Genomic DNA, 14,001 nt, shown 5'->3' on the forward strand with positions numbered 1-14,001 from the left:
TTCCCCCAACCCACCATGCTCCAACCTCCTAATCCAGCGCTCACCAGCTGCGTGCATACACACACTCAAAGAGCCGCATCTACTTAGCACTAACTCCATGCCTGTGCTAAGTGCTTTAAAGCAGATCATTTCTAAATGTCACAACAACTTCGGGAAACAGACATTAGCACCCCCATTTTATGTATGTATGTATGTATGTATTTAGATACAATTCACCCTTTTAACGTGTAGAATTCAGTCTTTTTTAGCATATTCACAAAGCTGTGCACCCATCACCACCATCTAGCTCCAGAACATTTTCATTCTCCAAAAAGAAATCCCACACCCATTAGCAGTCACTCCGCATTTTCCTCTCTTCTCGTTTGCTGGCAATTACTAACATACCTTCTATCTTTATGAATTTGCCTATTCTGGGCATTTCACACAGATGGAATCATACGATATGGAGCATTTCATACCACTACCATTTCACGTAGGAAGAAGCCAAGACTCAACGAGGTGGAGCAACTTGCCCAAGTCACACAGTGAGTAAGAACCTGAACTCCAGCAGGAAACCCAGGTCTGATTCCAATGCTTGTGCTTGCTTTTCAACCACTACCATTGCTTCCATACAGGAAGAAAACTGAGAGAAAGCGAAAGTTTTCGATATGCTTGGGGTAATAAAAGTCATACGAAAGAACCACAATGACAGCACCATCCCTGCCAAAGTTATACCGAAGAGCCGAAACAGATCGGGGCAAACTACTAGAAAGCACACCGGTCCCAGTCTCTGGCTGTTTCACCCCACAACCCGACTTCCCACCATGCAGCCCCGGGGAAGAAAGCAGCCCCATGAAACCAGGCTGTAAACAATCTCCTCTCGCCCCAATTTTCTGTCTCTTCCCCCGATGTCACTCTGCCACTTACTTACCTATACCAACTTCCATCTAAGGAGTCCAAGAAAAAGGTCTATTTCAAATAAATGCACTAGTGCTTTTCCTCTTCTTTTAAATTCTGGCAACCAGTTTATACTAGGTGCAAAAAAAAAGAAGGCGAAGAATGTTGGAGAAACTAAGCTGTTTGCTAACCAAAGGCAAAAAGCTATAAAAACCTAAGAATTGTAACTCCCACAAAATGCCTATAATCTAGCCATACCTTAGCTCTCTAGCATTTTTCTGCTTTAGGTGCTGCCTAAGTATATGGTGGAAGTCAGACTGTCCCTTTCTAGAGGACCAACATCAGGTCTTCCCAGTCCTTTTCATCCCTCCTCCTATAGAAACGATTAATAGGTGCACCATAACGATGATAATTATCATTCTTTTTTCTTTCTTAGGAGAAAAGTATAGAAGGGAAAGACTGATTCCCACTAGCCTAAGGCCAAGGCCAATGTCTTTATTTGACTCTTTGTCCCCTATACCAGATACTTAAATGTTTACTAAATAACTATAGAAAAATATGACCTACCTATAATACCTACACAGCGCGGTAACAGGCACTATTCTAGACACACGCATTACCAGGTATTAACTCCCAGCAACCCTAGGGGCAAGCACTACTGTTAGAATCACCGGTTCCAGACAAGGAAACTGGCACAGCACAGCTGTAATGTGCCCAAGGTCATCCAGTTACTAAGGAGTGGAAACAGGACTAAAGGAATGCAGCACAGACGAGAGCATCCAACTAGACACATTTAGTCATTCCAATGTCTTCATATGTTTATGATACGTTACAACAGCTAAGAACTTCTTGGATCACAAAACAAGAAAAATACTTTTCCCTCTGGTACTTCGTAACACTCCATTCTGCCTTTTTTCAAAGAAGTTCTCAAAGTCTTTATCTCATTACTTCTGAAGCCTCTGACAGAGGAAAATTAACAGATAAAGGGGTTCTCATTGCCTGGAGGCAGGTGAAAAGAAGGCCATGATTTGGGCAGCAGAAGAGGAATGGAATTAAAGAAATTTCACTTGTGGGACGCCTGGGTGGCTTAAGCGTCTGCCTTTGGCTCAGGTCATGATCCCAGGGTCCTTGGATGGAGCCCCACATCAGGCTCCCTGCTGAGAGCCTGTTTCTCCCTCTCCCTCTGCCTGCTGCTCCTCCTACTTGTGCTTGCTCTGTCAAAGAAATAAATAAAATCTTTAAAAAAAAAAAAAAAAAGAAAGAAAGAAAAGAAAAAGAAAAAGAAATTTCACTTGTAATTCAGTTTGCTTTGTACAGGCTAGGCTACTCTTAGAGTGCGATTCCACCTACTTTTTAGCTCCTAAAACATCATGTACATTATATACTCTCTAAACTGCCTCCAATGAATACAAACTGTCAAAATTAAGAAGAAAGCATTGTTTTGGGGTCCTTCCCATCTCCTTTGTGGTTAAAGGTGAAATAATAAAAATCTGGAGTTAATCGATGATCTTCAGTTGCTCAAATACTATACCACATCCAACCTAGAAGCACACGTCCACTCTGAAATGATGATTAAAGCCTTCCAGAGGTTTGTCAGGTTAGGAACTGACTGCTCCTTTCACTCATACCTGGAACTAAAGAAACAAAAGAAATGAGCGAAGAAGGGGGCGCCTGGGTGGCACAGCGGTTAAGCGTCTGTCTTCGGGTCAGGGCGTGATCCCGGCGTTATGGGATGGAGCCCCACATCAGGCTCCTCTGCTATGAGCCTGCTTCTTCCTCTCCCACTCCCCCTGCTTGTGTTCCCTCTCTCGCTGGCTGTCTCTATCTCTGTCGAATAAATAAATAAAATCTTTAAAAAAAAAAAAAAAGAAATGAGCGAAGAAAAAAAAGAGACAAACAGAACTGGTGGTGGCCAGAGGGGAGGTGGGTGGGGGGCTGGGTGAAAGAGATAAAGGGAGGGGTGCTTGGGTGGCTCAGTTAGGCATCTGCCTTAGGCTTGGGTCATGGCCACAAGGCCCTGGGATTGAGCCCCACATGGGGCTCCCTGCTCAGAGGGAAGTCTGCTTCTCCCTCTCCCTCTGCCTGCCACTCCTCCTGCTTGTGCTATCTCTCTCTGTGGAATAAATACATAAAATCGAAAGAAAAGAAAGAGAAAAGAAAAGAAAGGAAAAGAAAAGAAAAGAAAAGAAAGAAATTTTTTTGAGTATTCCTTCTCTTAATATTCCGAGTTCCTATTCAAAAACCAATATTCACAAAAGAAAGGTGAGACAGTCTCTGAGTGAACTTGACCTTGCACAGATGGCCTATAAAAGGAGAAAACAAGAGCTAGTTGTCTTTTAAGGAGTGGTTTCTACTTTCTAACACAGTTACCTAAACAGCTGGAAAAATGGCATTCCCAAAAGATACATAGTAAGTGCCACCTCACTAATTTTCCCTGATATCAGCTCATTTTCACCTCCAAAGACAAAACTCTCCACACTGAAAGGAATGGAAGCATTTCATGGAACAAAATCAAACTGTTCCCAGTCCAGTCATCTGCACCCTACCCTGGTTTTTAGTTCAGATGGACAGACTCCAGAGGGTGAAGAGAACTAGTTAAATACAATACGCAAAGATCAGTTCATGATGCAGTCAACCAGAAAAGCCAATGAGGCAAAATACAAAGGGTACATCGGTCTTTCTTAACTTGGCTTTTAAAGAATAAAAACAACAGCACGTCAAGGTGCCTTGAAAACCACTATCTCTCTGATTTTTTTTTCAGTAGTGATTCTAAAATAAATCGTTGCTATAAAAGTAACAGCAACAGAGGACTTTTTAGGTAAGCTGCGAGAAAAACTTGTGCGCAGGGAAGCCGCTGGATAGCACTGCTAAGGGAGAGGGTGGAAGTACACATTCTGAGGATTAACTCCGAAAACATTAGCCTTTTTTGCCAGTTCCATGACAGCCTCGAAAGATCCATTTTCTGAACAGCAAATCTCTGCGCATTTGATGTCAAAACCACAACTCCAGAAAAGTTATCATGCCTTTCCTCCCATGTTTATTACATCCAGGCCAACTAAATAGAATAGTATCATTTAAGATCATATCAGAACCTTACTATCTTACTTTGATCACCATCTCTGGAGTCTCAGACAAATTTAGGATTTCAAGCAGGCGACTCTGGAAATACAGGACCCAACACGCAAACTCTGAAGAATTCAACAATTCATTCCGTGCTGGGCCTCCTGTTCAAAGGTGCTATCAGCATCTAAATTTGTGCTTCCCGAAGTGTATTTGTAGACCACTTGCAACAGAATCCCCAGCCGCATTTCATGTTTAGATTCTCAGGATCCACCCATGAGACCTACTCTATCTGTGGGGTAGAGTGTGAGACGTTTTTAATGCTAATTTGGTTTTCGTGCACTTACGTTGGAGAGTCACTAATTTAAACCCACTGATTTATTTGCTATGTTGGTCCCAGGGTACTTGTCCACATGGGATGCCTGCCAGTCCCCTCTCCCTTCCAATCTATTTCCTAATTAGATGCAGTACTTAACAAACCCTCTGGTTCCCCACCACTAGCAGTTGAAGAGGAAGCGAGAAATTAGGAAAGATCAAAGCCCCTGCACGATTTTAAGTGTTTTAGGGGCTCTAGCACGTCCCTGGGAGAATCAAGGCTAGAAGTCTCAGCACCAAAACAACAAAAAACCCCATCCCTTCCCTCTCTCACTTCTTCACCATAAGCACGAGCAACCTCTCAGGCAACTCCCTGGCACCTATCAGACAGATACTTGCTTCAGCGACCCCAGCCCCATTCAGTACATTCCTACTTTGTCAGAGTTGCTTCACGATTGGTGCAACAGCATTGCACATAATCACACACGCGCACAACACACAATCCACCCCAGTTCCCTAGCCTCCTCGGGCTCCCGGGGCACCCTGCCTGTCGTTCTTCCTCCGTCCGTCCACTCCTCCATCCCTAAGCGGGTCTCCGATCACAGCGGCCCACCCCCCACTCAGAGCGACCCTCCCCGCTCCCCGGGAGACCCGGCCCCTGCACAAGGCCCGCCGGCCCGCTGCCCCGCAGCCCGCTCCGGGAGCCCCTCGCCCACCCCCGCCCGGAGGGATGCCCGCCCACGGCCTCACAGATCCGGCCGGCCCAGGCCCGGCGGCCCAGCCACGCCGCTCTTCTCCCACTTGCCGCCCCTTCCCGGCTTGTTTTGCAGGGACCGGGTGCGGTCCGCCCTCCAGCTGGTCCCTCCAGCCCCGTCTCCGCCGTCGCTGCCCTCCTTACCCGCCTGCAGCCCGGGCTCGGCGACGTCACCGGCAGGGCCGCGCTCGGCCCCGCCGCCGCCGGTGGGAGAGGAGGGACAATTGTGGCTGTGGGAGCATTTGATGTCGCGGAAGAACTTCTGGGTCTCGCGCAGGTTCTGCCTCAGCCGGCCCAGGTAGCGGCGGTAGCGGCCGAAGCCCCGGCACAGCTCGCGGATCATTCCGCCGCCGCCCGGGCCGGGACCCGAAACGGGCTCGCTCCCCCATGGCACCCCGTCGCCCTCCATCTCCTCAGCCAGCTCTGTCTGGGCGGCTCGGTCCCCGGCCCGCTGGCCCCGCTTCCCTCCTCCCCGCCCCCCTCCCCACCCCAGTGCTTCGCGGAGGAGGAATCCGCCTTCCGACGCCCCCGCCTGCAGTCGGCAGGGCTTCCAACCTCCGTCACCGCCGTTGAAAACAAACCAACCCGCAGTGCGCCGCCAACGGAACCTTTGTCTCCGCTCTTCGGGAGAGTGAGGGAAGGCTCACTGGAGCGCGCCGTCCCTCTGCGAGGTCTCCTGGGACTTGTAGTCTGGGCCCGCCGGGCTCCGAAACCTGGAAACGGTGGATGGGGCTGATTCCCCGTTGAACCTGACCGGTTCTTTTGCTCACACGCTCTCCTCTCTCTCCTCGTGTTCCCGCGCCCTGCATGGAAACGAGAAAGAGGAGGCTGCGGAATCCAGCGTCAGCAGAAGTGGGGTGTCTTACTGAAATCAGAGCAAAACATTTCAGTAGCAAAGAGAAGGAAGGAAACAAGACTGAGACCAGTAATATCTCCATGGCTACTCTAAATGGTTCTCACTTTCCGGATACAGTATACATACTGGGCAATCTGCTGAAAGTACCCTAGAAGTGGGGAAATCGCTCCTGTTTGTATTGCGTCCTCTTCTGACTTTACTTCACCAGGTGTGGAAAAGGGGGATGTGAAAGGGTCGTTAAAGAGCTTTAAGCTGAAGTTCATTGGTTTCTGGAAGTCAAGAGACTGGGCTGGGTAAGGGGAAGTTGAGGTTTGCAGCTTTCCAAACCAGTTCTGATTATCTTAACTTGGCTTAGGCTAATATTAGACTTTTATTGACAGAGTGCCACGGAGCTCTGGACACAATTACGTTGGAGACAAAACAACCACCTCTTTTTCGCCTGCTGCTTTCTCTTCTCTTTTTCAGGCACAGTGCCCTCCTGTCTTTCTTGCTGTAGAAAAACCCCATCTTTCATCCAGGCCAGACCTCTGCTCCAACAGGCTGGATGGTGTAGTTGAACTGAATTTAAGAAGAGACTTGAGTTTGAGCCTGAATTCCTCCAATGTCTCGTCTTGGACCTATGAAGTAAGGGTTTGGACTAGTTGATCTTCAAGCCCTTTTGGCTCTAAAATTTTGTGAGTCTTGCTTCAAAATGTTTGCTTCTGTCTCCCAACCTCTCATCCCTTGAGTGCAGGTGTTTTGTCAAAGTGATGTCATGATAATTGGGTTAATTCAATATAAAGTGTGAAGGCTTTACATTTCCAGGGACTTTTAGGATTTTATAAAAAAGGGGTCACTGATTCACATGAACCTCTGCTTGGTTAAGTGCGTGTGAAAGACTCTAGGTCGGGGGGAGCCTCAAACTCTTTCTCATGTACTCCCTCCCTTTTACTTGCTCGCATATTCAACACCGGCCATTCCTCATTTTGCAAGACCCCCATGCAGCCCCTAAAAGGCTCAGTAAAACACAAATGAAAATACAAAATGGAAAGTTTAATACAAGACGGTTGATACTATTTAAAAGAAGCAGCAGCAGGAGTGCCTGGATGGTGTAGTTGGTCAAGCGTCCAACTCTGGCTCAGGTCATGATCTCAGGGTCCTGGGATCGAGCCCCACATCAGGCTCCACACTCCCGAAATCTGCTTGAGACTCTCTCTCCCTGTCCCTCTGCCCCTCCTGCACTCTCTCTCTAAAATAAATAAGTAAATTTTTAAAAAAAGAAAAGAAAAGCAGCAACAGCATAGCAAATCAGTGTGTGACAGTTTTACCGCACATAATCATTTCTAACACAGGAGATCAGATGAGAGAGTATTTGGGCTGGAGTTGTCCAGAAAAGGATTTGGGAATTAATATTCATCTTGAAGGAGTAACATCTGGAAAGGTGGAAGTTGTTAGGGAGAGCAGTATGTCAAATAAAGGCCATGGAGCTCATTCTTTTATTTATTTACTTTTTTAATTTTTTTTATTTATTTTTATTTTTTTATGTGGGGACTGAACTCAGGACCCTGAGATGGAGACCTGAGCTGAGACCAAGAGCCAGACACTCAAGTGACTGAGCCACCCATGTACCTCTGGTCATTATTTAAAAAACTATTCACTAGTACTTTATTTTTAAAATCAGTCATATAAGACTGTAGTATAAAATGCGCATGCTACAAAGGTTATACAAGGGAAAACTAAGTCTGTCTTCCACTTCCTGTCCCCCAGTCACCTAGTTCCCCTCCCAGTAACCCTGTTGCGGATATAGGGACGTATCTGTAAACCCAGATGGTAGCGTACTGTGCTTACTCAGTTCTGCCCTTGCAGACTCTTCCACACCAGAACGTAAGGATCTGCCTCGTTCTTTTTAGCTGTGTAATAGGCTACCGTGTGGATTGGTATGTCTTATTTAACAAGTCCTCTACTGGCTGGGGTGCCTGGGTGGCTCAGTTGCTGAAGCCTCTGCCTTCTGCTCAGGACCCTGGGATGGAGCCCCATCCCCATCAGGCTCCCAGCGGGGAGGCTGCTTCTCCCTCTTCCTGTGCCCCTCCCCTTGCTTGTGCTCTCTCCCTCTCTGTCAAATAAATAAATAAAATGTTAAAAAAAAAAAAAGTCCCCTACTGATGGGCCTGTAGGTTTTTTTGCAGTCTTTTGCTATTACAAGCAATGCTACCATAACAAACCTTCTACGTACACAATTTAAAAATTTGAACATGTGTGTGTCTCATCTCTATTTTTGCTTTGCTGAGGAAAGCGATCATTTGTTTCCTGCTACTTAAAATCTTAAATATGCGACTGTCAGTGAACTCTTCCTAAATCACAGTCAGCTACACATAAAAATACATATTTTATTCAAGTATCTAAGGACAAATGGAGGAGAAAAAAGACTTGGTATCAAGAGAGAGCTTAAGTTAGAATAGGAAAATGTTCCTCAAAAGTGATGAGAGTTTAGCAGTTCACGAGGATGAATGCACAGATCTACTTGTGTTCCCTCCCACACCCCCACGAAAATGACAGTAATGAGATTTTTTTTTTAAAGATTTTATTTATTTATTCAACAGAGATAGAGACAGCCAGCGAGAGAGGGAACACAAGCAGGGGGAGTGGGAGAGGAAGAAGCAGGCTCATAGCGGAGGAGCCTGATGTGGGGCTCGATCCCATAACGCCGGGATCACGCCCTGAGCCGAAGGCAGACGCTTAACCGCTGTGCCACCCAGGCGCCCCAGTAATGAGATTTTTTAAGCATGAACCCGCAATAATGAGAGGAGCCAGTAGGAAAAACAAAAACAAAAAAGGGAGAGGGGGGAAAGCAAACGGGCAAGTGTTAACTAAGTTAACCTGGAGAACCCTGACCCCTAAATCCAAAGGGCAAAAGCCCAGACCCAGCCTGATTCGTACCTGCCAAATCTCTCCAGACTTGGTGGCAGTAGCTACCCCCCACCCGCTGCCGACCAGGGAGGCATAGGACAGTGCGGGCTGCCATCTACAGGTGGTACCCTGGGCAGGGATTACAATAAATTTCGAGAGCTGTGTAAGATCTCCAGGTTACCTCCCCCTTCTTCAATGGCTGCACTGCTTCCTCTAAAGAAGACTGAAGTATTTATTCTCCAGGGTGGGTCGAATAGGAGTCTCTATATAAACAGGGGGATGAGTGCATTTATGGATATTGGATGCTAAGATTCCCAGCCGTCTTCCTCCATTCAATTCCTAGATCTCTGGCTACCAGACATTTACCTTCCAGAGAGGAAATGTGACGTGTCTTCTTCAAGGACTCTGACCAGCCCAAGAGGAAAAGCCCAAAGATACTGACATCAGAACAGAGATTTTTTTTTAATGGAGATGTAGTTGACATTGATGTTGATATTAGTTTCAGGTGTACAACATAACGATTCAATATCTGTATATGTTCATCCATAAGTCTAGTTAACATCCATTACTATACATAAAGAATTTTCTCTTGTGATGAGAACTTTTAAGACTTACTTTCTTAGCAACTTTCAAATATGCGACATAGTATTATTAACTCCAGTCACCATGCCGTAGGTAACATCCCCGTGACTTATTTCATACCTGGAAGTTTGTGCCTTGAGACTCCCTTCAACTATTTTGCCCCTCCCCCTGCTGCGTCTGGCAACCACCAACCCAGAACACAGATTTTTTTCTGACTTGTTCACTGCTCTCTCCCCAGCACTAGAACAGTGCCTGTCACTTAGCAGGTGTTCCTTAGATATTTGTCGAATGAATGAGTTCACTGTAGATATTTTTAAATATTCAGGAAAGCACAAAAGAGAACATAAAAACTACTCATATTTTTACTATCCAGTAAGAACAAGTTCCTCTTGGAACTATGACAAGTTCCTCTTGGTTAGATGATTTGATTTCTAGAGAGATTCCAAAGTCGGTTTTTTTTTTTAGTTTATTTTTATACTTTTTATATTTTTAATTTTTCTTTTTTTTAATTGTATTTATTCATTTGAGAGAGAGAGACAGACAGAACACACAAGCAGGGGGAGAAGCAGAGGGAGAGGGAGAAGCAGACTCTCTGCTGAGCCAGGAGGGAGCCCGATGTGGGGCTCGATCCCGGGACCTGGAGATCGTGACCTAAGCTGAAGGCAGACGCTCAACCATCTGAACCACCTAGACACCCCTATTTTTAATTTTTCTTAAGTAGGCTCCATGCCCAATGCAGGGCTTGAAATCATGACCCTGAGATCAAGAGATCGGCTCTACCAGATGAGCCAGCCAGGTGCCCCAAGATTCTGGAGCCTCAATCCTCATGTTCACATAGGTGGAAATCAGGTGCTTTTTGTGTAACGTTCATTTCTGCACTTTGAATTAGGAACAAGCTTACTAAGAGAATAACTGTTCTCTTTTATGCAACATAAAAATCACAATCACAAATCCAAGAATTTAGGGGGTTCCTGGCTCGCTTACTTAGTAGAGTATGTGACTCTTTATCTTGGGGTTGTGAGTTCGAGCCTCATGCTGGGTGTAAAGATTACTTAAAAATAAAATCTTTTTAAAAAAAAATCCAAGAATTTAAAAACCTACAAATTATAGGGGAAAAAATAACAACAGACAACATGTCAAGTTTTCCATAGGTATTTCTTTGCTACTGTTCAATTACTGTCATCTTCTGAAGTTATTAACAGGCAAGTGATAGCTCCAAAGAGAAAGAAACTGATGGAAGAAAAAACGAGAAAATATAATTCATTGGCTTAATTTGATCTACGATTTGGGAAAAGGTCACCATTATCAAGTTTAGCAGCAGGACAGAACTTCTTCCAGCTCAAAACTGATTTCCAAGGGACCATGCTCAAGAATCTCAGTTCTTGACAATCTGGCTTCTCTGTTTATTTTGTGTATTGTTGGCAATGCTGCAGAGCAGTGCTTCTCAAAGTTTAATGGACGCAGGAATCACGTGGGCATATTGTCAAAGTACATTTGTGATTCAATAGGTGTGGGGAATGGCTTGGGGCTCTACATTTATAACAAGTTTCCAGGTGATGTCCATGCTGCTGGTCTGGGGACCACACTTTTTGAGTAGCAAGGGTGTACAGAGACAGAATAGGAGTGAGCAAAGCTTCATGGTTAAGGACATAGGTCTTGGAGTCAAAGAGAACTGCATTCTTTTTTTTAAGATTTTATTTTTTTTAAGGTTTTTATTTATTTAATTGACAGAGAGAGACCACAAGCGAGGGGAGTGGCAGGCAGAGGGAGAGGGAGAAGCAGGATCCCCGCTAAGCAGGGAGCCCGATGTGGGGCTCAATCCCAGTACCCTGGGATCATGACCTGAGCCAAAGGCAGACGCTTAACCGGCTGAGCCACTGGGCGCCCCTAAGATTTTATTTTTAAGTAATCTCTAGACCCAACGTGGGGCTTGAACTCACAGCCCCTGAGATCAAGTGTTGCATGCTCTACCAACTGAGCCAGCCAGGTGCCCCAGAGACCCGCATTCAAATCCTAGCTCTACCCTTTCCCATTTGTATGCCTTGGAGACAATTAACTTATATTCTATAAATCTTAGTTACTTATCTGAAAACTGTGAGCATCGAAAGAGCAATGCCAGGGGCACCTGGATGACTCAGTCAGTAGAGCATGCAACTCTTGCTCTTAGGGTTGTATGTTCGAGCCCCACATGGGGTGTAAAGATTACTTAAAAATAAAATCTTTTTTTTTAAAGATTTTATTTATTTATTCGACAGAGATAGAGACAGCCAGCGAGAGAGGGAACACAAGCAGGGGGAGTGGGAGAGGAAGAAGCAGGCTCATAGCGGAGGAGCCTGATGTGGGGCTCGATCCCATAACGCCAGAATCATGCCCTGAGCCGAAGGCAGACGCTTAACCGCTGTGCCACCCAGGCGCCCCTAAAAATAAAATCTTAAAAAAAAAAAAAGAGCGATGCCAATTGTAAATCTCAAAGTATGATGAGAAAAAAAATTAGGGGCGCCTGGGTGGCACAGCGGTTAAGCGTCTGCCTTTGGCTCAGGGCATGATCCCGACGTTATGGGATCGAGCCCCACATGAGGCTCTTCTGCTATGAGCCTGCTTCTTCCTCTCCCACTCCCCCTGCTTGTGTTCCCTCTCTCGCTGGCTGTCTCTATCTCTGTCAAATAAATAAATAAAATCTTTAAAAAAAAAATTAAAGCAATGTCTAACACATGACAGGAGCTCAATAAATGGCACCTGCTTTTATCAATTATGTTATCATTATTACAAACCTGAATTCTAGACCTGCCTCGCTATTATATAAACTTGGGCAAGAGGTTGGCCCTTCTGAGCCTTGGTTTTCTCATCCATCAAATGGAATAATAATAGTGTCCAACTCAAGAGGTTATTGTGAAGACTAGAATGGGGGGAAAAGTATAAAAAATACCTAGCACAGAGCCTACTGTATAGGGGAGGCACTCAGTAATAGGACCCTGAAGTTATGATTGCTATAAGCCTTAGTTCTGTCCCTGGCTCTGTGACTTCAGGTAAAAGAGAGAATCCTAAGATTGTGTTTAACATCACTGTGTTGGTGGGAGGAGGGAATGAGCCATGGTTTGGAAATGAACTCCTGTAAAAATTTAAGGAAAAGCATGAGAGTCAGAATCTGTCCTGAGTTCCAGCCCTAGACACGCTAATATGTTACTTTGTGATCTTAAGCAAATGACTTAACTGCTTAGAGCCTCAGTTACTTCATCTGTATAGTGGGGCTAATAATACTTACCTCACAAGGTCATGAGGATTAAATGAAATAACATGTAAAGCATTTAGTGCTTTGCCTGGCATATAAAAGTGCTTGATAAATGTTTTCTTTCCTATGTATAGTAATTTCATTCAAGATTATTATTTTTCCAAGGAGGATAGTACTTCCAAAAATATTTTGGTTTTGCTTGTGAGATTCTCTCCATGAAGATTAACTTGAAGATTGAAGGTCTATAAAACTGAACTTCTAAATGTATTCTATTTAATTATACACCAAATATCATTCCAATGCTGAATATTTCATCAGTGGTGTCCCTGGCTGTTGGAAGGCAGAGCGTGGGGAGGGAAAGCAATCAATTTAAAAGAATTTGGTATAACCCTAAATAGAGATCATCTTTCTTTTACTGCCAAGTAGAACAAAGTTTCCAGAAATTTTGGGGGGGAACTAAAGTAACCGACCCAAAGCTTTCCAGAAGAAGCCCCAGATACTGTTGCCACAATTCTTTTCTCATTAGTAAGAGAAGATTGCTACTGCTTTTTCAAGTCTAAATGGTTTTCATTCTTTCTGCACTATGTTGCCTGACACTTCAGTAGAACCCATTCTAGATTAATTTCCTTACTTGCCCAGAATAAAACCTTGCAACAAGTTATATTCTTATCTCTCTGCTGATCTTGGATGAAGTTACATAGATGAAAATCTACCAATAATACCATTTTCTATGTTAACATTATCCTGGTAGAGGTTTTCTAGAAGATTCCGAAGCCTGTGTTTTAAGCATATTCCACTTGGCTTAGTCTGTATCTATATGTGCCAAACACAATGCCTGATACAAAGAGGGTGCTCAATATATATTAGCCAAAAGAAAATATTTCTTTCATACTGTCCTCCTGCTACTTCCTTGCTCATGAATCTAGCTCTGTGAGGAAGTGGTTTAATGGGGGCAGAGGGTAGAATTTTGAAGCAAAGGTGGATGGAAGGCATCCTGGTCGTGAGAAGATTCCCCACCCCCAAATTGTAGAGAGAGAGACCTCTATCTAACAAGCATCACATAAACTTCTAAGTGCTTTGCAAACAGGCCCGGGAACCTGGCTGAGCCACCTTTCTATATGTCAGTGTGTAGGGTTCCTTTCATTTTCCTAGAGCTGATTCCAGATGCACGGATTTAGGACCCTTCTCCCAATAGGTCTTAAATGATCCATTTAGGCAAGTTTTCTGATGACATGTGCAGACATTTTCCTACATAGGGAGTATGCAATTTTTTAAGGGTGTGGATGAAGAAAGGAGGAAAATAATAAAACATTTAATGCATCATAAAAATAAGTACTTTCTGGGGCACCTGGGTGGCTCAGTTGGTTAAGCATCCGCCTTCAGCTCAGGTCATGATCCCAGCATCCTGGGATCGAGCCCCGCATTGGACTCCCTGCTCAGCAG

The 14,001-nt window shown here is 44.8% G+C and overlaps 1 protein-coding gene across 4 annotated transcripts in view; it reads right to left on the reverse strand.

Moving 5' to 3' along the window:
* DSTYK (dual serine/threonine and tyrosine protein kinase) overlaps positions 1–5,414 on the reverse strand; it is a 54,936-nt gene extending 49,522 nt beyond the window's left edge. For all 4 annotated transcript variants that reach the window (XM_034667114.1, XM_034667115.1, XM_034667113.1 and 1 more), the window contains exon 1: positions 5,150–5,414. In XM_034667114.1, the coding sequence (XP_034523005.1) occupies positions 5,150–5,414 (265 nt within the window). The remainder of the gene's footprint in view (positions 1–5,149) is intronic.
* Positions 5,415–14,001: the final 8,587 nt, after the last annotated feature.

Source organism: Ailuropoda melanoleuca, chromosome 8 (genome assembly GCF_002007445.2).
Source record: "Ailuropoda melanoleuca isolate Jingjing chromosome 8, ASM200744v2, whole genome shotgun sequence".
NCBI classification, from domain to species: Eukaryota; Metazoa; Chordata; class Mammalia; order Carnivora; family Ursidae; genus Ailuropoda; species Ailuropoda melanoleuca.